The sequence below is a fragment of the Gambusia affinis genome, linkage group LG20 (genome assembly GCF_019740435.1).
Source record: "Gambusia affinis linkage group LG20, SWU_Gaff_1.0, whole genome shotgun sequence".
Lineage (NCBI taxonomy): Eukaryota > Metazoa > Chordata > Actinopteri > Cyprinodontiformes > Poeciliidae > Gambusia > Gambusia affinis.
Genome location: NC_057887.1, coordinates 11,363,983 through 11,391,497, shown reverse-complemented (window position 1 = coordinate 11,391,497; position 27,515 = coordinate 11,363,983). Strand labels below are relative to the sequence as shown.

The window sequence follows — 27,515 nt, the reverse complement described above, 5'->3', positions numbered from 1 at the left end:
AAAACAATTCTGCGCTGTTATTTCAAATAAATCTAGGATAGTCAGTGAAGAAGGGTATAAAAGAGAATAAAATGCACTAAGGAGCAACTTCATTTATCCTTTCTCTTGTACCTCACTCCCTGCAAGAATCCCGTTCTGACCGAATTTCAGCCATCTGCTTTTGATTTTATGGAGGTCTTTATTGGGCTTACTTAAGCTTTTTGAGGGGATTTTCACCCATATATATTTGCATTTCCATTTTTTACTAGTTTCATTTAGAAAAAAAAACTGTGAAAACGAAACCAATAATTAACATGAAGTTTGTTTAACGAGATGTGTGAGAATAACAAAATGGATAACCTTCCCCCCCCATCTACTGTATAAATCATTTAACAGATGTGAGATTAAAGACCCCTAACACTGCTCTTTAAAGCAAAATACACAATGAACAAAAATAAAACTACTTAAACTGAGTAAATCCTTTAACCTGATGTAATATTGGATAAAGAGAATGGGCCTCTGAACATTATTTATATGGACAAAATACAAAAAAAATGAACAAAAACAAAAACTTCTTGTGTAGAACATTTTTTATTACTTTGCCTAATTAAAGTGTCACTATATCATGGAGCCCTGACTGAAATTAAATAGATGTGATTCATTTTCAGTTTTGTGACAAAAGAAAAAGACAATTAAATATAACCTACTGAACATTACAATACACAGATTACAAAGCTAAACATATTCAGTGCTAGTAAAATTTACAGAATAAGTTTCTGGCAGGACATTCTGTGTAGTAAACATTTTAAATTAGTTGTGTTGGATTGCTAGTTTTATGCTGTAGCAGTGGCACTCTGAATTCAGTCCAGTTATATTTCAGTCTCCGTTTTGTCAATAAAACAGGTTCTCCTGATTTGGATTAGCAAGCTGATATTATGGATTATTACTGAGCAGCGAGGATAGGGAACTACCTTCATCTTGGTCCACAAACCCCAGAAGGATTGATTGGTTTAATGTTAGCATTTGGTCTTCTATTTAAATACAAATGTAATCTGAATTCCAATATAAAAAATAAGGCATAGTTCAGTAAAAAAATGCTTCCCTTGTCTAATTCTTTTACTGTACAAACCCCCATCCCCCAAAAAACCATTTCTGTAAATGTTCGGAATTTCACGATGAAGGCTGCAGAGTGAAGACGCGGCAGCTTTTTGCTTCTTAAGACATCACAGAAACATAAAAACGGTTATTTAAAAAGTGTCTTTGTGCTTTCTTTCTTCCAGTTTAAATAGCCTTGACATCGATGAGACTACCATGCTGGGTCCCCTGCCGCAGGGTCTTGATTCCCTGTAGCTTTCGGCCGTGAAGAGTGAAGCGAGACCAGGTGGCCAGCTGGAGCAGGGCACAGGTAATAGGCACAAACACCAACATGTAGAAACAGCCCAGGCGGAGAGGCGGAGTCCCTGAGTCGGAGGCAGACACAGAATCCTTCACGGGTGTCCTCTGGAAAATATCGTAACCTGGGCAGGAGAAAGCCAGAGTGAGGAAAACAATTCCTTTGTTGTCAACAAAGTGCAAATATCAATCTGAGAATGTTCAGAAATTCTGGAAAGAGCTTTTAAAATACAAGAAAGAAAAACAAACTAAATGGATGCATTATAGTTTAACTAGAATCCTGGTTTAACTAAGAAGTATTTGATGAAAATATTTGCTTTACTTTAACAAAGCTGATTTGCTAAAGTTCTAAACATTTGTAAGTATGTGCTGAATAATATCAGAGTTAATGATATTCATCTTCTTTATTGCATCATTGCTACTTGTATTCAGGATTTTAAAAAGCAATTAAAAGATAACAGATCAATTTGACCTAATTAATTGCAAAAATAAGAATAATGGTAAACATCTGGCCAGGAAGTATAATTTTTTTTTTATTTTATCCTCTGCAAATTTTATGACTTTTTTTTTCTTTTAAGTTGTTGAGTAAATATTCCACCTTGAAAAAATAATGGTTCAAATAAAAAAAAAAATGTAATCAAATTAAAAGTCCCAAATTAATCTAGTTGCCCCCAAAGCTGAATGTAAAATGCTTTTGAGGAAGCGTGTGTACCTGTGTAAACGCAGAGCAGCCAGGTGCCGATGAGTGGGGCGAATGTCTGGCCCGGCTTGGTCAACAGGTTGACCATCCCAAAGAGGAGAGCCGAGGCGGCCTGCTGACGTCTGTTCACCACATAGTCCTCGTCGACCAGATCAGAAATGACCAGCTTCAGCAGCTTGCAGGTGCCCTCTGTGAACACCCGGTTACTGAAACGAAGAGGCGAACACTTAGTGACCTGGCAGCAATCCTTCAGGTGCGAACACTACAGGTCAATCTTTCCTTGCGTGTGCAGCTTTAAAAGTATTAAAACCGAAAACAAGCAGAGCAAAGAAAAAGCAGAAACTGTCAACGATCAACTGTCGGCCATACCTAGCAATGAAGATGCACAGCAGATAAATGTGGTCAGCCCCTGCAAGCAGCATAACCACACTAAGTCCCAGTTTGAGCATAAACAGCCAGCGGATAACCTGGTAAACGCCGTAACGCTGGCACAGTGTCAGGAAATATAAGTTGTTGAGGTGGGGGGCAACGTAAGAGATCCCTGTGAGGGAGTAGAAGCAGAGCTGCATCAAAGAAAAATACAAACTGTGCAAAGAAATAGCAAAATGATAATGTGCTTGGTTTTAACCACAGCTAAGGTAAAAGCTTACTAACAGCACCAACTAAAATAGGCATGCCGAGTGAGAAATAAGAATGCAACATTTTTAATAGGTTTTAATATGGCAGACCAGCACAAAGTGGTTCATAATCAAAAGAGGGAAAGATTTTCGGCTGAAATTTACAAATAAAAATCAAGAGTGTGCATTTATATTGAGCAGCACCCGGGGAAATACTTTGAACCATCCACTGCTGTAGCTGGAAGTACTTTGAGGAATGTCTCCGCCAGCTTTGCACATGCAGAGATTGACATTTTTAAGATTCTATCTATCCATCTATTTTTGCAAAATACCTGACCTTAGTCTGATTTAACTCAGATGGATTTAGGTTTGGTCTATCACTGAAGATTCTAGCACACACATATAGGCCTGTCACGATAACAAATTTTGCTGGACGATAAATTGTCCCAGAAATTATTGCGATAAATGATAGTATTGTTTTTTTAAACTATCTTCAAGTAATATAATAGTAATAATGGCAAGAACAAGAACACATTCTGGATGATCAATAAACCTTAAATTCTAATAAACATTTAAACACTGGACCTGGAAGACATTTTAAATATCCAAAATAAAAAAAGAAAACAACAAAACAGTTCATAATAAAATGAATTATGAAGTCTCTGTACACACAAAAGGGCTAATTGAAACCAAAGCAGCAGACTGAAAAATTTTATCATTCAATTTTTGGTAAAAAGAGAGAGAAAAGAGAAAAACAACAAATCAAGCAAATGAAAATTATTGAATTTTAATTTATCATGATTTATTGACTTATTGTTTATTGTGACAGGCCTACACGCATATGCTTTATATCTAAGATGAACCTCCATCCTAGTCTTAAATCTTCAGTCTTAAGCAAGATTTCATGAATAACTGCTCTTAACTGTATTCATCTCTATTCAGCCATCTTCCCATTAAATGTGACAATTTTCCCGTCTGCAGTGAGTTCAGACCCCAAATAATGCAAAGAAAACAAGTTTCATTATTCATTTAGAAACAATAAGAAACAACAGTTAATCCAAAATGTTTTAACTCAGGAAGATTCAGAAATCAATATTTGATGGAATAGCCATGAGGTTCTCAATAGGGTTCGGTGCAGTGGTTTCTTAATATTTTTCCAGAGCTGTGAAAAGTTTTTAAAAACAAAATAGAATTCTCCTATTTATAAACCACTTTGTGTTGATTAACACATAAAACCCACCGATGCATTTTATAATTGTTGCATGTAAAAAAAAAAAAAAAAAAAAAATCAGGGGGTTTCTAATACATTTGTAAGACAGTACGAAATAACAAAAATAGACATTATGAGTCCATTAATTTTTTTTGTCATGTCCTTAAGCGAATTCATGTTTACTGTTTTCTGATTTTTCTTATACTCTTATACTGGGGTGGAAGATTTTTCTGTGAAATCCTACCGAGCAGGATTGAACCTGTAGAGGCAGAAATGTTATCAGACAAGAGATGTTCGAGGAAAAGAGGAAAGAAGTTGTTGTTGAAGTGGCAGTGAAACACCTGCAGAAAAAACAGAGAAAAAAAGATCAAAAATATATGATTTGAAAGTAAATATTATTTTCCATTTATACTGTAGAAGTGAAAATATGTAGAAACATTTAACATGATTTTGAACAAAGTCAATAAAAAAATAAATACAATCAGTATTTTTTCCCCCCTACTGCGGAATTTCATTTATTATGCTAATAGATTAAATAGTCAAAACAATATATATTTACACCTTCATACAAAACTAATTTTAAGCATATATTATTTTGATATTTTTGCCTTTACTATCACCTTACCTGGATAAGATTCATGGACACAAACCACATGAAGTTTCTGTGCTTGGAGAGCTGCTTCAGATACTGGCCAATAGTGATAGGTTTCTCTATTTGAGTAAAACCGACACTCAGCCTAGATCCAGACACATAAACACATATTATTGTAAAAGACAAAACAACAAAAATATATATATTGTTCAAAACTTAAGACACTTTAAATGTCGTACTCCTTCAGTGTTGACGCCTCATCTAGCTTTGAGCGGATTTCCTTGTTGAAACGCTGCTGTAGCAGCCGAGATACGGTGAAAAAGCCCAAAATGGAAAAAGCCGCCAGAGTCAAGCAGAACAGACGGAAGGAGTAGAAATCCTCCTTGTCCCAGACAGAGTAGGAGAGGAAAACAGAGATGGAGCCCAACGCGCTGAACACGGAGCAGTGGAAGTTGAGGCGCGTGCGGTCGGCGGCGGACACGGCGAGGTCGGCCAGCAGGGCGCTGTGGTGGAGGTCCACCATGGTGAGGAAGCCGTCGTACAGACACAGGCACAGCAGGAACTGCAGGCCTGGCCTGGCCCACGCCACCCAGAAGGCCAGGAAGGACAGGGCGAAGAGAGGGCCATTTGTAGAAAGGGCCTTCAGGCGCTTCAGCACCACCTCTGGCGATGTGATCTGAGAGCCTGACCTGGGCGGAAAAACACACGACGCGTGAGAAATCTGCAGAAACAAGGGCTGTGATCTATTCTCGCTTTGCTTCCTACAAAAACATTTTAAGATTTGAAAAAGATAAAGTCTGTCACCAACAGCAAACAAAACATATTCATAAAGGCAAGAATAAATACTGAATATCCTGGAGAATGTACGCTCTCTGTTTAACTTTTTTTTCCCCATCACTCACTGAATAAACATAACATGGTTTGCAGTATGACAGAAATATAAACACAGGTGGCAGACTGTTTGACGTGATCAACTGGTTTCCCCGTCACCGTGGCAGCGGATTAGAGCAGACAAGGCTACATATCTGACAGTCAGATGTTGGCTTCGGCTGCGAGGGAACTGGTGACATTTTTGGGTTGACTAGAAAGTCAGGAAATATAGGAAGATGACTTGTTACATTTTGTGATCATTTTACACAAAGTCAAGTTCAGATCGAAATATTTTTCAAAGAAAATGTGATCATTTTCCTGGGGTTCCCAACTGTTTTGTGGTCAAACTTATAGAATGAAAACTAATGTTTAAGCTAGTTAATTGCCAGCAATGCAGCCTAGATAGCAGAAAAATGCTAATTCTCATTTATTTATTTACTTTTGTTCATGTAAATAATTTTATTTTCAAGTAAACAATTTTATTTTCACTTTTTAGGGTGATGCTCTTTTTCTTTCCACATTTGTCAAAACAAAATAAATCTAGTTCATGGGTGTTCTTTAAAGTAACTTTATGGTTTTGTGAAGCTATCATTAAATGCGTAACTTCACTTTTGATACATAGACTCCAGTGTAGCTGACTGCTAATCAGTCAGCTCCAAAAATCTCAGCATCTTTCAAAGATTTGCAACAATGTCTCCTAAACTTTTACGAAGCAGTTCCGTTCTCAGTAGACCAACATAAGACAGAAAAAAAAAACATTGTGGAAATGTTTAACTCAGAACTCCTCAAGAAGTTTTACCAGGTGCAAATTCTGAAAAAAAAAAAAAAAATCAACCTCATATCAAGCACACTCTGCTATCAGATTATTATTCAGTTAATCCAAAACTAATCAACAGGTTGGCGCTACACTTAATTGATGTCAAGTCTAGCAAACTTTTCACATGTTTCTTTTAGTCTGCAAATAAATTATTTGTTATAAATTATCAACATTGTTGCACTTTAGGCATAAAAGAAACCCTTGTTTAAAAAGGGAATTGAGTTTTTCTTTTATTTTCCTCTTAATGTACTTCAAATATTGTCTAAAAACGCTTAAGGGAGTAAATAAAAAAGCTGCAAACTGTGTCAATTATTTTTATTTGATTAATCGATAGAATAATCTATTAACAGTGCTTAAACTTTGCTTTAGAACGACATTAAATGAAAAGATCACAAAGAGACACACACAATTATGTCAGGTTTCTATTTCGCTGTGATCTGTGGAGTCACAAAAAGATAGGAAGGTAAATATTCTGCAGGGGAAGAAGGTTTAAAAAGAGATGCAGAGGCTTACTGAGGAGAGCTGAGGAAGGCGCGGTCACTCAGCCAGCCGAAGAGAGGGTCATTCAGACTGTTCCAGATAAGGAATACAGTCTGTGGAGCAGAATAGCATAATAAGGATAATAAGACATAAAGTAAATGGACATCAGATCAAAACAACCTCAGATAGAAAACCTTTTAAGCAATTTGTATAATAAACGGAACTTTACTACATAAGTCAATAAGAAGAATAAATCTAGTGGAATCCGTGTGCTTTACTTTGAATCTTTGTGTATAATTGCATGTAATGAATTTTTCTTTTTTAAAGTTCTTTTGTGACAACATTTGTTATGTGCTGGTGCTACATAAAAAAAAACTGGAATTGAACAATTTCCTGTCAACTTCACTTTCGGTCATCATCAACATTTACTCACCTCTCCCACCCAGAAGGAGATTTTATCGATCTTGTAGATGGACACAAACGTCTCCACGTAATAAAGCAGGAACACATTGTGGAGAATGGATGTGAAAAGGGCCAGTGAGCCATAGAGAACTGCAGTGGAGAAGACACTCTGCCAGAAGCCCCAGATGCTCCTGCCCATGCTTTTCTCTCAGGTCCTTTCTCTGAGGTAAGCTGTGATCATCATTCCCTCGACGACCCACGTTCACAGAAACATATCCTGATAAAAATACAAAAGAAAAAAAAACAAACAAGAAAAAGTCCAGAGTGAAGGGAATACATTTAAGTGGTTTTTTTTATTGTTGCAGTTCTGCAATTAGCAGGAGAAACAATGAAATCTCTAAATTATTATTATTTTTTACAATGCATTAATTAAAACAAACAAAAAAACATCCCATCATTTTTGGTCTGTAAACACACTAACAGGTGCATGTTCATGGGAAGTGAAAAGTAATTTTATTAATGCTTTCCTGTAGGTTTCAAAAGTAGAAAATGAAGTGATATCTATTCATTCTCCTCTTTAATCTCATACCACTACATACAACCTCTCCAAAAAAAAATAACAAAAAACATAAAGCCCCTCAGAGCAGCTACATCTAAACTTATAAAATGATCAACAACATTACTGGCTCTGTCTTTCCAAAAACCTCAGACTACAGGAACGCTGTTGGCAAAGCAACGGGACTACAAGTACTCATTAAAGTTTGTTTAGCTGTGAACAACTTTTCCTTTCTCACCAGGCAGATCCACATCCCGCTGCGTTTCACTGGAGTTCATGTTTGAACCATCTACAAGGCTCTATAAAAAGCTGCCCCACTTCCCGGTGAAGAAATAAAACTCAAGTCATATGACTGTTGTAAGACAAGGAATTTTCACTGCATCAATTTGCCCTCCGGCCTCATATTTTAATACTGAACACAATAAAAAAGTAACAGCTACTGCAAACGTTAAGGGCTACATCTCATCTTTTGTCCCCGCTTTCATTCGCTGAAAGCAAGAGAAACCTTATTCCAAACTATGAATGCAAATCCTGTCCAGCTGTGTTTATTTCTGAACCTTTTTCACTTCCCCTTTGCCAACTCAAGGTGCTCTCTCACTCTTAAGAGAAAAAAAATTCACATAAAAACCCAGCAGGCTTACTTCTCACCCCACATTTAAGTACCACAAGCGCAAACATGTCTGCATCTTAAAACGTCTCGTCAAATCTCGAGCGCAAAACGCCTTCGACGGCTGAAAGCAACCGAGTTTCAATGTGTGATGTGGCGTATTCTGTCTGGGTAAACAAGAGAATGGTTTTGAAGCGCGGCCCTAAAACGTTAGATTCGGATCACAGTGAGGCGATAACACACTTTGCAAGGTGAACGACGAAGCTCCCCCTATCGCGATACAACCTAGCCCTATCAGATCTCGGCTAGGTCGTATCACTTCTAAAACATGGCCGCATCGTATCAAATCGCTCTGCAGAAAAACCACAAAACAAGACAACATCCACAAACATCCCACTGAAGTGCAACAAAGCAAGGAGACGTTTTAACCTTCGTGCAGGTCTCTTTATTTTGATGGCAAAGATACACCTGCTGCTCACTCTGAGCGCCAAGAAGCAGGAGCTGATGAGACCTGATCTCTGAACTCCAGGTTCTCCACATTTTCAAACATCAAACATTTTTCAAATTACAACTTACAGCCAATATCTGAACTCAGGCTTTAAATATCAGCATTTTTAATATTATTATTATTATTATTATTATTATTATTATTATTATTATTATTATTATTATTATTATTATTATTATTATTATTATTATTATTATCCCAGACTGTAAGGAGGGACAGAAGGATTTTCTGATGGTTTGATGAATATACTGGATGGACAAATTGTTGAATGGGAAATATGTCAACCCAGTGGGAGGACTGATATTCAAATTCCTCCTTCACAAGCGATTACTTGTGCTGCATAACACCCTCAGCCAATCAGCCTGATTTTTGTGCCTCCTGTGATGTCATCACTCCAAATAAACACAAAGCTAAATTAGCTGGGGCATTTTTTGTGGGATTTTTAAAAACTCTGTACGTTTCAAATCCCACAATAAAAAAAATAAATAAATAAAAATCCTTTTTTTTTAAGTTAAGGAACATCTGGTAGTAAAGAGAAAATCAGATTACATCTTAAACTGCATTCTTTAACTAAACAAGAAGAATTTAATTTGTAACGTTGTGAAAAAGAAATAACAAAATTGAGAAGTAATGTTGCACGTCCCAAACCGTTCCAAACTCACATTTTCTGCTTTTAGAAAGCTCTGAAGTTTTATAAATACAAATCGAAAAATAATATTGAGCTGTATGTAACTGCCTAAAGAGAATTTGGGTCTGAATTTTGATTTCTCCAACCAAGACAGAAAGAACAATTCTGAAACTGGCTTTCAATTCTTATGGTTTTGCTTTAACTTTACTGCTTGTTTGGCATCTGGATTAAATAATACCAGCTCCATTAAAAAATCTATAACTCTTGGACTGCTAAGTAAAGACTCGGCTGTCTGGCAGTAACCGCAGATCTCTAATACTGTTGAAAATTTTAAATACATACAAGTGAAAGCAAACCTTTCAAGACTGCACATGTAGTGTTGTCAGTACGTGGTACTTTAAAGTTGGTTATAAAAAGTGAGACGAACTGAGTTATAATTTTCTCATTTTTGTGCTATCTAGATTAGGGAGATATTATATAACGCTATATTTCTGCTTTATTGACACTCTTCATTTTCTTGGTAACATTACAATTGCCTTTGCGTTCAATGCTGGATTATTAGGCAAGAAAACACATTTTAAAGAAACAAAGTATTATAGGTAGCCTAAAATAACGCTTCTATTGAAAGAGGAAACCAGATTCACTTATAACACGTTTGTTCTCAAAAAGCTACACATTACCACATTAACAAGCTGTCTGGTTCACTAACTAACTCCACTGTACTTCTCATACTAAACTGATTAATACTGTAACCACCACATCACTTTAAAAGTTAGTAACAGCTGACTCGTTCAGTAAGACTATCGATAGTCAGTTTGTTGGCGGTCCTGCTAATCGATAGCACTAGCTAGTTGTATTAGTAGCTGCTAGCATTAGCTACCTGGTTAACCTCACCCAGGCAGCTTATCTGTAAGTAAACACAACCACCGCCTCCAACAGTGCTAAAAAATGAGAAAATACGTGTTGCGTACCGACTAAAGCAGCTGCCAGGCATCCAGACCGAACACATTGAGTTCGTATCGACACCGGGGGAAGCAGCTGCTTCTTCTCAGAACCAGACAGTCCACGTCATGACCACTCACTCAGATGGGTGGGTTACTCACGCCAGTGACGACTGTAGTGGATTACTGAAGGGGTTTCCCAAGCTTTCGTGACGAACAGAAGGGGTCCGCAGCGCCCCCAGCTGGCAAGCACTAATTATAACAACAATACATAAAAAAACTGTATTGTATGTAATACGTCAAAAATTCTCAAGATGGTGCTGTTTCACAAGCTTTGTCTTTATTTGCTGGCACAACTCGATAAAAAAACAACACAACCACAAAAAACCCGGAAAAAATATAAAGTATGTACTGTATTCGGAATTTCACCTCCAAGGACATGTTTATGGAGAGCCGAGTAAAATATTTCAAGTGGGTTATTTTCTGATAAATTTGATGATTTCCCCTTACAGTCAATAATAATAAGGCAACCAAAATAAGAAAGTAAGGACATTATGTAAAACTAGTAAACTGGGGTTTTTAATCGACCTGTTGAGAAGCAAGTTCATTAAGCCCAGGTTCATCATTACGATGTCACCAGGTGACTCAGAACCCATCCAATCACTGAACAAATGCTTAGAACAGATAAATGTGTGGATGTGCCAAAACTTTCTCCAGCTGAGGAGAAACAAAACTGAAGTTATTATTTTTGGACCTAAAGAGGAACGATCTAGAGACAGTACACAGCTTCAGTTATTAGAACTAAAAACCAGCCAACAGGCCCGAAACCTGGGAGTAGTGATGGACACTGACCTGAACATTTAGAGTCACATAAAGAGCCACATGAAGACAGTCACAAAGTTGACCTTCTATCACCTGAAGAACATTTCCAGGATTAAAGGACTAATGTCTCAGCCAGATCTAGAGAAACTCATCCATGCGTTTATTTTGATTATTACAACAGCGTCTTCACAGGTCTGTCCAACAAATCAATCAAACAGCTGCAGCTGATCCAGAATGCTGCTGCTCGTGTTCTCACTAAAACCAGGAAGCTAGAGCACATAACACCAGTTTTAAAGTCCCTACACTGGCTCCCTGTAGCTCAAAGAATATACTTTAAAATACTATTAGTTTATAAATCACTGAATGGTTTGGCACCACAATACATTAAAGATCTGCTGTTGTTGTATCAACCTTCCAGACTTCTCAGGTCTTCCGGTTCTGGTCTGCTCTGCATCCCCAAAACCAGAACCAAACGAGGAGAAGCAGCATTCAGCATCTAAGCACCACAAATCTGGAACAAACTTCCAGAAAACTGTAAAACAGCTGAAACATTGACTTCCTTTAAATCTCAACTAAAAATCCAATTGTTTAGAGTTGTATTTGAAACGTAATCAATTACAAATTTAATGACGGAACCTGACTTAATGTCGTATTTTGATTGTTGATTCTATCTTGCATTGTGTTTTTGTGTCTGATATGATGTAAAGCACTTTGAAATGCCTTGCTGCTGAAATATGCTATACAAATAAAATTTGATTGATTGATTGATTGATTAGAACATGTGCAATAAATTCCTTATTCTCCTCACCAAGCAAGAGGCACCAAACTCCCCAAGGACTGCACATGCATTCCAGCTATATAAGGGACAAGTTACATAACTGATAAAATTATTATTATTATTCTGCTGTTCGTACGCCCTCATTTTAATACTTGCCCTGGGCAACTGCCCGTGTAGCCCATACCAAAACCCGCCACTGATAGCAAGTGAATAGAGCTGTTTGTGTGAGTTTCAGAGTGTGTGTAGGCGTGTGCGTGCGAGAGAGGGTGTGTGTGTGTGTGTGTGTGTGTGTGTGTGTTAAAGAGAGAGGAGGGGAGAGAGAGAGAGCATGTGGTAATATTTGAGCAGTTGATGACTGCAGCAGCAGCAGCAGTTCGATGTTTCACCGCAAAGAGGACAAATCAGGATTCTGTTTGTTTGAGACCGAAACAAGGACCAAAGGCAGGTGAGTGAATCCTAACTGCGTCCTTGTGGCCGGCAGCAGCGTCTCATTGAGCTCCATGCGGTAGTTTCCTGATATCTCTGTTATATAGGCTCGCTCAGGTGAAGGTGAATGAACTGTGCGCGGTGCCCCGTCTCTCCTCTCTTGGTGCCGCAGTTCAGATCGGACAGGAGCGGAGGGGCTCCAAATAAGATGTAGCGGTTATTTAGGAGCAGATTTGTCAGAACTAGGTGATTACACGGTCCAGAAAAACTACTGCCAAGTTCTGTCAAATTTACCTGTACCCGCGTACAGGTAAATTAATATTTACAACTGCTTCTACTCTGGTGCAGCCTACACGTTCAGCTGGAGAAACGTGCCAACCGTCTATTTAAATTAAATAATAAAAATATAATATAAATATATTAAGTAGCTATATGTTGTGTTAATAATTTGCTGTTGTTATTGGAGACAAAGAAGAATGACTTTAAAATAATAAGTTGGATCATATATATATAAAAAAAACTACTTTATTTGTTATTTGGTCCATTTTGGTAAAATTATTCAGCCTCTTTTTCCTCTAAAGACCTCAAAATAAAGTTAAACTAAAGCAAATCGCTCTGCACACTCCATTCCAGTTAGGAAACATGGTGGTGGCAGCATCATGATGTGGTGATATTTTTCTTTAGCAGGGAAGTTTGTCAGAGCTCATGAGGAAATTGATGGGGTTGATTTTAGGCAGGCCCTCAAAAGAAATCTAGAAGCTACAAGAGGGTTAAAACTGAGGGACAGTTTCACCTTCCAGAAGAACAATAACCCTAAACATAGCAAGTAGGAGCCAAAGCTACAGCAGAGTGGTTAGAAAGGCTCAGTCAAAGTGTAGACCTAAAGCCAACTGGAAATCTTTGGGAATACTTTAGAACTGATGTAACCATACGCACTTTATCAGATTTGATGAAACTCGAGTCATGTTGCAAAGAAGAATATATACAAATCTCAACCCATAGATATGCAAAGCTGGTTGATATACAATATCTACCCAAGAAGACCTGCGGCTGAAAATGCAGCAAATGGTGGTAAATTAATACTGACTCAAGGGGGCCCTGATTAAAATGCGCACATCAAAGTTCAGATTTATTTTACTAAAATACTTTGAAAATTGTGCATCATTCCTTTCCACTTTACAGTTATGTTGTAGTTGATGTTGCTCAACCACATGAAATGCCAATGCAGAAGTCTGTGGCTGTAACATGACAAAATGAAAGCAGTACTTCAGTAAGTACGCTTACTGAAGCAGAATAACTTCTGCTTACTTCAGTAATAACAGTGATTCATAATAATCTAAAGGGATTTGAATAACTACATTTGAAAATGTTAGTCATTTTATTCAAATAAAATTTATTTTTGGGACATCACAAAGAGAGAAGTAATGTGAGTAGTCTATAAACATTTAATTTTTTCCGAAATTGCAAGATGGGTTTTTCAACTTAGTTTAATTTGCAAATAAGTAGAAGATGAAAACAAATCATATGTAATCGACTCTGTACTCTTAACCAGAGGATGTCTAAACTTTTCAACTTTTGTAAATTTATAGTCCTTCCATATAAGAGATTGACTTGTGCTGATTCATGTTGAAACATTTGGTTAGAGTTACTGTAAGCTCTAAAAAGTGTTACATATTTATATTAATAATAGATTTTTAACAACCAAAAAAATTGATTACAATATTGATGATGCAAGAGGAAAAAGGTCATTCATCTTTACTGCTGAGATAGATTTGGTATCAGATATAAATGATCAGATTCATGAGGAACTGGATTTTTCAATTTAACAAACACACTAAAAAAGCCTGAGCTTCAATAACACTTTAGCAGTGCGACAGACTTATATGCTGCATTGATGCAGTAATTCAAGCAAAATGATCTCATGTATTGAGTGCCTGGATATACTTTTCAGTTGGCTCATATGATTTTAATTGATCCTATGGACATACTGTGAACATGTTGTAATTTCCTGAGAAACTGTACTTTTATAATATACGTAACTCCTAAAATAACTTTTTGATAGTGTTATTAGTTACTGAGTTGTGCAAAGCAAACTGTTTATGTTTATATCTTTAATTCAGTGCTGGTGGCCCACAGAGTGAACCCATTTTTTCTGCTGCCATAGTGCAAGTAATCACATTCGTGGGATTTACCACGAATAACTACGTAACTAAATAAAAGCACAAAAGTCTGCAGGTGAGCTTTTCATTTGTGCAAGATAAGCTCCCTAGTTTTCTTGATCTCCAATGGGAACGTCACGTATTCTGAAGAGCATCTTGCTGTGCCTTTTGAAGTGAGGTTTCACCAAAGCCTTGTCAACTCTTCGTGCTCTGAAGACAATTTATTTTAGAGCATTTGCTGGAAATAAGACGGAAGGGACCAACTATCACTGAAATTAGGTCAAAGTGTCCCTGTAGATCTGTTCAGCTCGGCAAATTAGCAAACAGGAAGAAATTGCGTAAAATGCATTCGAGTCATCAATGCGCTGCTTTTGTTTGATTACTCTTGCCTGTCACCATACGAGTCACATTGTTTGCGTGACTTCCATTAAGGCAGATGTGTTTGCATTTTACCTCATGGCGTTATCATGCAACACACTGCTGTCAGGCGCTTTCCCAACAGAACACACAATACCCTTGCAGAAGTGTTGAGAAATTGGTGTATTTTGTTGTGTGCTGGAGCAGCTGATGGGAAAAAACCACAAGAAAACAGCTTGCTAACCGTGCTTAGTTACCACAGGTTCCCCTGACTCTGGTTCAGCGTTTGGCTTTGTCATCAAACCAAAGTCACATTGGTCTCATTTTGCATGCAATGTCAAAGGGATGCAACTCTAACCTTTACATATGGAAGTGTGCTTACAGGTCTTGAAGAGCTGTATTGCACATGTGTGAAAAAGATTTTGGCCATACAAGGAGGTGTATGAAGGAGATAAAAGATAAAAATATTCCCAGTTGAATTTGAAGTAGCCATTTTAAGACGCAAAGAAATCTGGATGTGTAAAAATCGATAACATGAGCTCGTGGAGGTAGAGGATGTCCGAAATGTCAGATCTAGTAGCTTCTAGATGGAAAAATGAAAATAAAGAAAAATCTTCAGCAAATATCTTCTCCTGGTTGTTATGAAATCTTCACCCAACATTGAACGTTCCCTCATTCCTCTTGTAACACACAGCAATTTCCCATTTACCCAGAGTCCTCTACTAGAAAAAATATGCTGCTGCTAAAAACTTTCCGTCTTCCATCTTCAGTGTAGTAATGTAGCAAAGTAACATTTTCCTGCTTGAATTCTCACACAAAATCCCGTATCTGGGTGATGAACTGGTTGCTAAATATTTTAATTCAGTCTCTTTCTCGATATGAACAGTGTGTAAAACAAAACTATTCTCAGTTTGAGAAAATCTTCCCTTCAGTGTTGTTGTGTCTTGTGAAGGTTTTCTGAAGTTTACATTATACAAGTTGTAAATAATGTATAGGGAATCTTTATAGAACACTTCTTGCTAAATACCAGACGTTTGCACTGAATTAATAAATTTCCTGGGAACCTTTAGGGAACATTTTGGTACAAAAGATGTGAACTGTGAAGACTTTGAGACCTTTTTCCTTAATATTTCCTATTAAGGGAAATATTAAGGTATTGCATTGTCAATGCTAAGACAGGATTTCAAAAACTTTAGGACAGAATGTTCCCTAAAGTTTCTTTAAAAGTCAGACAATCTGTAACCTTAAGAAGACATTTAGGTAACATTCCCTGAAGCTTACAAAATATGTACTCTGCTGTGGTACATTTAGGGAATGTTCGATAACGTTTGCACAGTTCAGTTAAAATAACCCTCATGAAATCTTTAGGAAATGATTTCTGACTGTTTTCTAGAAGTTATAAATTCTGTATCCTTCAGAAATATTCAGGTTCTACAGTGTGCAACATTTAGATAGTCTTCCCAAAAAGTGGTGCTGTCAGTATTTAAACTAACCATTGGCAACCTTTTTGGAAGCATTTCCCTGATGTTGTATGCACTTAGCAGAGTTCATACAATTTGTAGATTGAGGATTGAGGTGTATTGAAGTTACTCTGAAGACATGTCATGACTTAAACACTTTGCATAGACACATTTTCCTCGAATTTGTCACAGCTCATTGAGTTTAGTTAAACCCTTGGCGCATTGATCCTTTTCATCAGAACCCGTCACTTTCTCATCCGTCGACTGTCCTTGCCCCTGTTAGTCTCAGAGCTTAGCACCCGGGCTGCTAACAGAAAGGTCACCAGCCTCATTGTACTCCGGGCTGTGGGCGATTAGCAGCATGGCAGCGGCCATGATAGACTGATCTGGGCAGTCGCCAGTGTCACTCCTGGGCAGAACAAGATTCACATGGTTGACCCTTTGATCAGAAGCAGAGAACATCCAGCCAGGCGATGATTTTGCTGATGGCTCGTGGCCTAATCTTCAGATTAACCATCATGCTGCTCCACCGCAAACACAGCTAATTAAAAGAGGAAGTTTTGTTTTGCAGCATCATATTTCCAGGAGAGCATGATTTAATTATTGACTAGTTTTGAATAATAACAGCACTTTTGGATAATTGGCTGTACTCAGGTCAATGATGCATCTCGGCGAGGAATTGGCAGTTCATGCTGTCACTAAGGGAAGAATGTTTATGCATAATATTTTTTCATTAGATTTAATTCTACAGGTTGAAAGTCCTGTCGATTATTTCATGGTGACTTTACCACACAGCAACACAATAAGCAAGATACATAATTATAGCTTTCAGGTATATTTTCAGCTTCTTCCAGCTTGATTTTATGGAAGTTAGCACTGTGAGCAAGTATTCAGTCATTTCAATTTTTTTTCTTCTTTTGTTTCAATGAATCAGGCTTTTCTGTGACCTTTTAAAATCTTGATTAGTTCTTTTCTTTTTTTTTTGCAGTGCTTGAAAGTTGTTCTGAGCTTTTTCCTGCTTTGTCATCCATTTTCAGTCCAGCATCTGATAATTTTCAGATGAATGTTAAATTTTTTATTTGTGAAGCATCTTGACAGTAAAATATGAATTATTTTGTGCACAGAACATTTTTTGGTGTGTCCATTGGGATGTTGCTATAGTCAGAAAGAGAAAATTTAGGCGTATTTTTTTTTTTAAATTTATTAAGAATACCAAAGACAGCACAGTTTGACAAAAAATATATTTTAGCACCAACAAGCATAGACTCACTAGTTTAGGACTCACCACAGTAGGGATGATGTATATCTCAGCTCATGTATTACCTCTTTCTTTTATTTTTACCTGCTTCTCACATACCGGTACTTGACTTGACCAATTTCCCAAAAGAAACTGCAGTCTTGTTAATATTTATGTTTTGCAAGTCCAAATTATACAAGTGTTTTTTTTTGTTTTTTAGACAAGTGTTAAAGGAGAGACATCCCTAATAAAATTAAATATTCTCACAGAAATTCTGCTTTTCAAAGCTCTTTGAAGTTGTTTGCTGTATAATTCACCCTAAAAAAGAATAGTTGATATGACTCATTAAAAGTCTCAAACTAATTAAACACTAATAATGATGAATGTGTACCTTTCTTACCGCCACTGTACATGAATTAATAACATTTAAAACGTGTAAATCTCCAGACACTGTGACACTTCCTTTTTTTCACCCACTTGTTTATTGTCCTATTTTTTGAAAGTATATATGACACAACATTTTCATGGTCAGGTACAAGGACTGGACTGAAAGTGAATGAAACACTTGGAAAAACCTTGAACAGATCACTGGAAAGTCTTTGCTGCTTAGGAACAACATGCAAAGAAATGAAAGATGGTTTAAAGTGTCGATTCTGTATTGTGTAAAGTATTCATACACATTGCCAGTGTTGATTAAAACTTTCATTTTTTACTGAGAAAGTTGACAAAAACAAGACAGGGCAACATTAAAAAATAAGTGTCAGCTCTTTAACGTTCATTTTCTAGGTTTTATATGTATCATTTTAACTTCAACTGTATGTACTCTTAAATGCACTACAATATTTAAAATTTTTTAGTGCATTTAGCACTACAAAATTACAAAATTATTTTTTAATAAAAAAATTATTATTTTTTTAATTAAAAATGATGCTTTTTGGCTAAAAAGCATAATTTTAATTAAATAATGATGCTTGAAAAATAAATTAAAAGCATGTTCAGGGGTTATCAGTGAATACATCTCAGCATTTTCCCTCAGATGGTAAACTCTTTGCTCAGCAAATGATAATTTATTTCCTAAATGCTCAGTAGTTCCACCTCAATAAAACTAATTAACGATGCTACATGAATTCACAATTTTAAATATTCATATTCATCTTTTGTATCCCTGCACAGACGGACTGACGGGAGGATAATGAAAGTGTGTGTCTGAGGCTGGAATAAGAAGATACACACTTTGCAGACACTTGCATTTTTTGGATCCAACAAATTGAGTGCTGCATTGGACCCGGGTCAGTGTGTTAAACATGGGGGACCAGAAATCAATTCAGTCCATCCTGCTCCTGCTGCTGATGCTGATGCTCCTCAACAAGCTGTCTCAGCTGTGGGCATTTCCCTTCAGCCCATCTCTGGACCTGGACGTCACTCCCAGGACGACTATTTTCCATATAGGTGGGAGTCAAATGTTGTTTTCTGTCTTAGTTTTTAGAGAGGCTTATAGGGTTGAATTAAGCTTATAGAGTGACCATCACAAATACTCACATTTTGTCACATACAACCCCCAAAATGTAATGTTTTTTCTTTGCATTTTATGTGATAGACAAACAAAGCAGTGCATAAGTCTGAACCCTCTTGCTTTTTTTTTTACAAGCAAGCATAACGCTTGATGTACATTAGCATTAGCCCTCCTTCATTTGGAAACTCTAAATAAAATGCAGTGCAATAAGTTGCCCTCACAAGTCGACTAATAAGTGAAAAGAAAGCTGTGAAAAATGCTTTGCAGGGTTAGGCTATAAAACAATATCCGAACATCTCGCAGAGCTCTGTTCAATCCATCATCTGAAAATAGAAAGAGTATTGCACCACTGCAAATCTTCCAAGACTTGGCTCTCTGACTGAACTGACAGGCTGAGCAAGGAGTGAATTAATCAGAGTAGCCACCAAGATTTCCAGATTGTGGCAAAAATCCACAGCTCAGGTAAGACAAGTCTGCCCTCTACAAACCTAGCCTTTAAGAGAAGAGAGTACACAAGAACTCTGCTTGTATATGAAAACACATGCTGTGGTCTGATGAGAAAAATTTTAACCTTTTGGCAGCATCATGCAGAAACGTGGAAAGAGCTCAAAGTTTATGGGAATACAGATGGAGCTAAATAAAGTGAAAATCATGGAAGGGAAAACCTATTGGGCTGCACAGTGGCGCAGTTGGTAGAGCTGTTGCCTTGCAGGAAGAAGGTCCGGGGTTCGATTCACAGCCCAAGGTCTTTCTGCATGGAGTTTGCATGTTCTCCCTGTGCATGCGTTCTCTCCAGGTTCTCTGGCTTCCTCCCACAGTCCAAAAACATGAATGTCAGGTTACCGCAATTGGTCTCTCTAAATTCTCCCTAGGTGTGAATGTGTGTGTGAATGGTTGTGTGTCCTGTCTGTCTCTGTGTTGCCCTGCGGCAGACTGGCGACCTGTCCAGGGTGAACCCGCCTCTCGCCCGGAATGCATCTGGAGATAGGCACCAGCAGCCCTCCCGACCCCATTAGGGACAAGGGTGAACAGAAAATGGATGGATGGATGGAAAACCTACTAGAGCCAGCAAAAGACTTGAGACTTGGACAGAGGTTTAACATCCAGTAGCACTCAGTGTGGTGTCCCGTTAAAGTCCAGACTTAAATCTTGCTGAAAAACTGTGGGAAGGCTTGAAAATAAGTCTAAACAAATGCTCTCTATCAAATTTGACTAGCTTGAGCCATATTGCAAAAAATAATGGGCAACAATCTCAGCCCCAGATGAGCACAGCTGAATATCAAAAAGACTTAATTGGTGGTTCTATAATGAATTGTCTCATGGGATTCTGAATACAAATCCATACAAAACAATGTATAATCTTCTTTCCATTTGACAATTATGCCCTGCTTTGCACTGGTCTGTCACTTTCAATCCCAATCAATTACTCTGGAGTATATGAGACCAGGTTTGCAAAAGCTTGAAAAACTGAAAAACAAATTATGTTGTAATTGGTTTAGAGTTCCTATAAAATGACAATATTATGTATGGCATTTGGATCTAGTAATGGTTCCCATAAATAGACACAAATTATTCCCCAGAGTAAATTTTCCATCCCCACAATCACAAATTTAAAAGCCCCACTTGCAGTTTGGACATTTTTTCTCTGACTTAACTTTGTCCCAAGAAATACAACACCTGGCTAGTGACTAGTTTTTATGAACACTGCTTGTTGATATAAATAAACCGCAGACATATTGTGGTATCACAGCACAAATGCAAAGAGCAACTAAATAACAACCTGACTGTCCTTATTTGTTGCTGCTGCTCCTGCTGCTGCCTCCTCCCCTCCGTGTTAAAGTGGCACAGTTTTTAAAGTTGGCCCTGAAGACGGTTCCTTTATGCTCAGAGTTATTAATCGCCTCTCTCAAGCCCTGTCCTAGATCACACGGCTCAGCAAACACTTCTAATGAAACAATAGACAGGAGGCCTCCATAAAAGAGGACCTGAGCTCCATGGACCTGATTAGAGTTTGTGCAGAAAATGCTGCTGAATAAGGGGATCTTGGTTGATGAGTTGGTATTTATGAAGACCATCAGCATCTCTAATTCAATCTCTCTTACTGCCCACCCCCTCGTCCTCTGCTTTAGTTTTCCCTGCTTCCTATCACTGTGGAAGAGGCCAAACTGCTGTTATTTTTGTCACATTTTAGTGCTTCATACCATCAAACAAGTTTGAAAATCACACATATATAAAGTGAGTAAATACAAAATGTTTTCAAACTGTGATTTTATTTATTAAGGGGAAAGATTTGTCCAAACCAAACTGGTCTGCTGTAAAAAACAAAAAAACAAAAAAAAAAACCCGAACCTCTGCACACCTAATAGCTGGTTCTACCACTATATTTTGTAACAACCACCATCAAGGATTTGCAATAACTTGCAATAAGTATTTTCAAAGTATTCTAGAAAGATTTTGGCCCTCTTTATTCCCACATTTTTTTTTTGAGGATGAATGACCTGTTTGGGAATATCCCAGAGCTTTTCCATTGGACTTTGTCAGTGTGATGTCCTTGTTATGAAATGCTGTGGTAATTATATGCCGGATGTAATAGGAACCTTCTAAAACATTCCACTTTTGACTCATCAGTCTACAAAATCATGAACACTGACATAAACTGAGGCAAGTGGTGCCTGCAGTGCATTTGATGTCCTTGTGGGTTCTTTTGTGACCTCCTGCATGAATTTTTGCTGAGCTTTTAGAGGATTTTGGTAGGCTACACACTCCTAGGAAGGATCATTGTTCCACGTTTTCTATTTTTGTGTATAATTGTACTTAGGGAGCTTCATCTGAAATGGTTTTGCATAATTTGGAGCATGATGTTTGCTTTTTCAGATTATTATTTTTTTTAACTCTACTAGTCTGGCATAAATCAGATCTCGATGTGGCTTGAAATTCATAATTTAATAAGGTGTGAATACTTTTGTAAGACACTGTAAAATCACATGCTGATGATTTTGAGCAAGGACAAAAATACAGTGGAAATCCGATTCGAAATGCGATTCGGTTCCACAACAAACGTTTTCAGCTGCTGAGGCTTTTAGCATTTAATTAACATGCGTCTGATCGTTCTGATTGATAATTCAAATACAATGCGATTCACAACCAAAACATGTGAAGTCCCAAGGGTTGCCAAAACACATAGGAAGTGGCTCAACATTTACAGTTATTGTTGTGAAATTGTTTTGCAAAACTCTATGCTGTAATGAAGCCCGGTAGAACTGTTGAATTGTGAAACAAATTAAAAATTCATGTGGACTTGGAGGTCTTCATTAGATTAGACTCTTTGAGTCTCTCTGAGAACGTTTGTTCCTTCATCCAAGATTTAAAAAAAAGTTGTTGCTTCTTTCTATCCCCTCCAAACTATCATGTCTTCACTTTCACATTTCTGCTCCTGCTTTGGATTATGGATCATGCTCGCTCTATTTTCTGTGGGCTCTTTTCTGTTCTGCAGCTCAAGCCTGTCAGTCATTACAAATCTTATTTTTCTCTTGGCGCTTATAAAAATTTGCCCTTGACCCACTTCTTCATCGTTAGGGAAGGCGCGCAGTAGTGCAGGCTGGGCATATGTGTCAGCATGTCTGTCGGCCTTGTCAGTGTATGCCATCTGAGGGTCTGTGTTGTTTCTGTGACGCTCCCGGGAAAAACATTTAGCAAAATCCGACTGTGTGCGTCTGCTGCCACTCCTCCTCCTGAGAAATATGACATTATGGGTGATGAGAGACAACTTTTCTATATGTGATATGTGGGCGGCAATATGGACGGGAGAATCTGTGGAAGGACGTTTGCTATAATAACGAGGGGCACTCGTTAATTCATAGTCTGCTTTACTGGTGGCCTGCATCAGTGGAAGGACAAAAACATGCTGTATCAGTGGAAGCTCAGACATGTATGTATTGCAACATCTCAGAAGATGACTTTATGGGACATAAAATTCAGAGAAATGAATGCATTAGCAAACCCATGTAAGTGAGAAAACAAATTATATCATATTTCTGTGCAGAAAGCAGCATTAAAAGCGAAATTAAATATATTTTTAACCGGTTACTCCAAACTCAAATGAGTATAATCACTGATGACTCTGCAGTTTTAAGCAGACTTTATTGTGTTGGTTTCCTACAGGCATTTTCTCTTTGTCTGGTTCTCTCTCATTGGATTCAAAAACACTTTTGAACTAAAGACAAATATTCAGTAATTTAAAAAGAAATAAAATAAAAATGGCTGTCCAATCGATAAAAAGTCCCTCTGGATAAGAAATTAATTTAATTGCAATTAAACAACAAATATTAACAGCCTTTTTCCCAATAAGCAAAATACATCAACAAGTAAGTCTTTGTTAGTGGAGGAAAATGTTAGAAACACCCTGAGGGTTTTATATGTTTCATGTCACTTCACAGTATTTCAAAAGAATAAGATCTGGACTTTGACTTGGCACAAGACTTTGTATTTTATAGTCTATAACCATTCTGGTGGATTTACTGGACTTGAAATTTCCTCAAAAACAGTCAGGAGCACAACAAACTCAATATTTGAGGTTTCACAGAGAAACCTGATTGAACATGCTGTGTAACAGTGTTTTAGTCATGTTCAATTGATGGGATGCTTTCATGTTTTTCCATTTCAAATTGGAGTATGTGAGAATCATGCATCTTCTGTTGAGAATATGTTTTTTTCTTTAACTTCAATTGTTTATGTATATCAGTTATAAAAATTTATATGAAATATCTGTATGTCCAAATTAAATGAACAGAATTGCGGTGTTTTTAACTCTAGTGATCCTAGAGTAGCTGTAGTGTAAAATGCTTTCCTTCTCTATTGATGTTCTGTTGCATGCTGAAGAGGTTCTAGCTTCCCAGGTGGTTTACTCATATTATTATTGTGGTGTGTTCTTAGCTCCAGTATGATTATTGTGGCAGGAGATCGCTGATGATGAACACATTTAATATTCACAGAAGTGCAGTGTTAGCTGCACCCACTGCTATTGAAATACTAATGATGTTTTACTCCCATCAACATTTTTGTCAAGTTTGCTTTACTTTTTGTTTTCTCCATTGAGCTTTTATGTTTGTGTTAAGCTTTTATGCTTTGGTCTTTCACTTCCACTGAGAGATCTATCATGTTTTGATTTCCTGCTAGCATTGATCTGGGATTTTGGCTGGAACTTATTGATGATTCAGTGGTAGGAAGACCTGAAAACAACATCAAAACTATCTGTGTCTTGTACAAATGGGTTGTGTTTGACTTTTGGTATTTGAGATGAAAGACTTGGTTGGCTTTCATCTCCTTCTGCAGTCTCCCAGGCTGAAGAAGTCCTGGAAAAGATTTGGCTCTCACACAAGCCCTAAAAATAAAGATTTTGTGTTTCTTTCATTTTTAACTGGGTGGTAAACTCTGACATGACACAGAATAATATCTTCCTGACAGCGGTTTTCATTTCATATTTGTTATAAACAGTATTCCTTAGACTAGGATAATTTAAATTTATCAGAACAGCCCATCTGGCGAGATAAACAACAAATAGATTTATCCATTCATATGTAAGTTTTAGGTTTTTTTTAGCAAATAGAAAATTTAATAGCAGCATATACATATATGGCTACCAGATTTGCTTTTTTAGACCTAATGTCTGTTTTTCTTTGCCAAATAAGGATACACTCCATCAAGATCAAGTTAAGCAGGTTCTTGTCCTCCTCAGTTTGAAGTCTTTTACAGTTTTTAACAGATTTTCTTTGCGTTTAGCTCCATCAACTCTGAAGAAATGCTTCACATAGCATGATGTCACAGCAGGGATGAAGGGCTTCAGGTGATATATATTGTTTTCTGTGTAAGCCAAAAAGTTTGGTTTTAGACTGACATTGCACAGCTAACTTTAAACTAGACTTCTCACATTTCTTCTTGCCCCTCCTGAATAAAGCAATGAATTGTGAAGGACATAACTTACACCTGAGTGGTCGACCTCTGCAGTTCCTCCAGTGTTACCATGGACATCTTGGCTGTTTTTCAAAAATATTTATCTCCTTGTTTATGCTTTTTAAGCTATATTTACAGAGTTGAACAAAAATAAACACAACATGCTTGTGTTAAGTAATCAAAGTTGAACTCACTCCATGTTATGTGTAAACCTAAAGGATACATTTCAATTTTAAACTTGGAGCAAATTCAAAAATAATTTTCTCTGTCATCCTAAAGGACTCGTGCTTTTCTTAGAGAGTTGTGTATATTCATTTACATAACACAACCCAAAGATATGTCCACCAACTCTTGGTTAAGAAATAACAAGATCCTTATGTAATGTGGATAAATTTGACAACAACTGACAGTTTTGACGGTGTCCAATGAAATCAAATTAGTATTCCCTTAAAGCATTTTGTCCTCGAATGCCTGAGCACGTGTGTGGTTGCGTGTGCGTCACGTGCTCACCACTGTGCGTCCTGTGAGCAGTGAGTCACACAGGAAGTCACACAGTCTCAGTGATTGTGGCACATGCACAAACATACAGTGGATTTACTATCATCCAGGACCCCACATGGAGGATTTCAAATGTGTCTGAGCCTGAGTTTTCACATTCTGGCTTCACCACCTGTTACAGCTCAGAGTCGAAAACACCATTAAGCACTCCTCAGATCTTCTGAGTCATGGAAGCACGTATGTGCGAGAGAAAAGAGCCTTGACAGATGTTCATGCAGGGCAGCTATTTTGACCCGTTGGCTCACAATCTTCAGCTTCACAAGAGCATACATGCATACTATGAGAGGACAACAGTAACAGAAAGCAACCTGAAAACTAAATGGCTCCAGGCACACCTCCGTGGTCTGTTGACTTTTCACATTGATTTTGTGGTAAAGCCCAAAGTACAATGTGTGTCTGTTGTATTTATTAAGCCTTAGCTTCGGGGCCAGAGGACCAACATCTGCGAGGGTCTGTTATTTAATTATAAATATCTATTGTTTTCCCATAGTGAGGAAGTTCAGGACACTACATAGGGGCACAGTCACAACATCCATGTGGAGGTTCTTTCTGGATACTCCTGTGTTTTCCTACAGATTGTTATTTGTATTGATAAGCAATATGTCAAGTACGTGAAACATGGTTTGCTTAGGGGTATAAAATGAAACAATAACCAAATACAATGACAAGAAATGAGTGTATGAATTTGCAAAGGGGTGAATTGGCCTCGAGTCCTTCTCAAGTGCATGTCGGCTTTTTCTATGCAACATGAAAATATGAATACTTGGTGTGAACCACTGTAGCACTTGCTCAGTGTTTGTAATGCAAAAAACCTCCCAAAAAAACATCTAACCTTATCCAGGGCCAAAGCTGCTGCATAATAAATATAAATGAGCAGAAATGTGAACATTTCAAACCCAGAATCTTAAGTGTAACACTGTCCTGCAAATGACCCCAAAATAAACAAGTACAATTGTATTTCTTTAAATTAGAATATCATCAAAAACTTAATTTATTTCAGAAATTGAAATGAACAAGTAAACTTCATATATATCATGACATATAGTAGACACACAGACTGACAGACTGATTGTAATCATTTGCCTCAGTTAACTTTGATGAATGTAGCTTACATTTTATCAATGTAAGCTACATGGAAACCCAAAATGAATTTTCCAAATTGATTTGAATATTAAATAACAGCAATAAAAAAGGATTAATACAAAAATGTTGCAGCCTACACAATCATGGGAAGATTGCTATTTCGATGAAAAGGGAACATAGAATTTCTAATAAAGTCACACATATAATAATTATTTTCATAATACGTTCTGTAGCTCCACTTTTTGAAAGTTTGTTTTCTCGTCACTGAGATGAAACTTCAAAAGTCAAGTCAGGCAGAAAGACCTCTTTTTAATGTTCACATCTAGCAGAGAGGCAGTTTAAAAGAAACTCTAATTACAGCCCATTAATTCGACTGAGACTGAGGCGCTGAAAAACGTATATTAGTTTTTTCTTTTTTTTCCCATTGCGCATCTGGTTGCCCTGTCATTGAAGCTTAGGAAGCATAAGACAACACATAGTTGTGCCAGGATCCGAGACCAAGGACGCTGTGCCTCTGCTGCCTCGAGGCCAGCCACACTATGTGTCAGTGAAGCCCTTCTCCTTGGTGCTGAGCTTGTTATTTCATACTGCCACTATTTTTACAAGACAGAAACCAAGGCTTTCGCTCACTCCTGGATGACGCACAATCCACGTGTTCTTTCCATTGCCTTGGGTTGCAGGACTCTTTTGAATGAGTTGCACAACTCTATCTCCTGAACATGATCTTAGCTGGAAATCTTCACTGTTGTGATGAGAATGACACAGTAGTTTTAGGTAACATGCAGTTACTTAAAACTATACATTGTGCAGTGAATGAATACTTTACATTGGAGAGAACCCGCGAAAGACTGGCGACCTGTCCAGGGTGAACCCC

The 27,515-nt window shown here is 37.4% G+C and overlaps 2 protein-coding genes across 2 annotated transcripts in view; one reads left to right on the top strand and one right to left on the bottom strand.

The window, feature by feature from the left end:
- Positions 1-551: 551 nt before the first annotated feature.
- mfsd13a (major facilitator superfamily domain containing 13A) lies at positions 552-10,513 on the bottom strand. Its single transcript, XM_044102428.1, has 9 exons — positions 10,330-10,513; positions 7,091-7,336; positions 6,691-6,770; positions 4,730-5,179; positions 4,524-4,635; positions 4,143-4,239; positions 2,441-2,612; positions 2,084-2,277; positions 552-1,496 (listed from the first exon to the last, which is right to left on the bottom strand). Exons 2-9 carry the CDS (start codon positions 7,256-7,258, stop codon positions 1,261-1,263), a joined length of 1,509 nt encoding a protein of 502 aa, XP_043958363.1. The 5' UTR covers positions 7,259-7,336; positions 10,330-10,513; the 3' UTR covers positions 552-1,260.
- Positions 10,514-12,201: 1,688 nt separating this feature from the next.
- sema4gb (sema domain, immunoglobulin domain (Ig), transmembrane domain (TM) and short cytoplasmic domain, (semaphorin) 4Gb) overlaps positions 12,202-27,515 on the top strand; it is a 37,890-nt gene continuing 22,576 nt past the window's right edge. The window contains exons 1-2 of the mRNA XM_044102049.1: positions 12,202-12,344; positions 18,712-18,987. Of these exons, the coding sequence (XP_043957984.1) occupies positions 18,843-18,987 (145 nt within the window). The 5' untranslated portion in view covers positions 12,202-12,344; positions 18,712-18,842. The remainder of the gene's footprint in view (positions 12,345-18,711; positions 18,988-27,515) is intronic.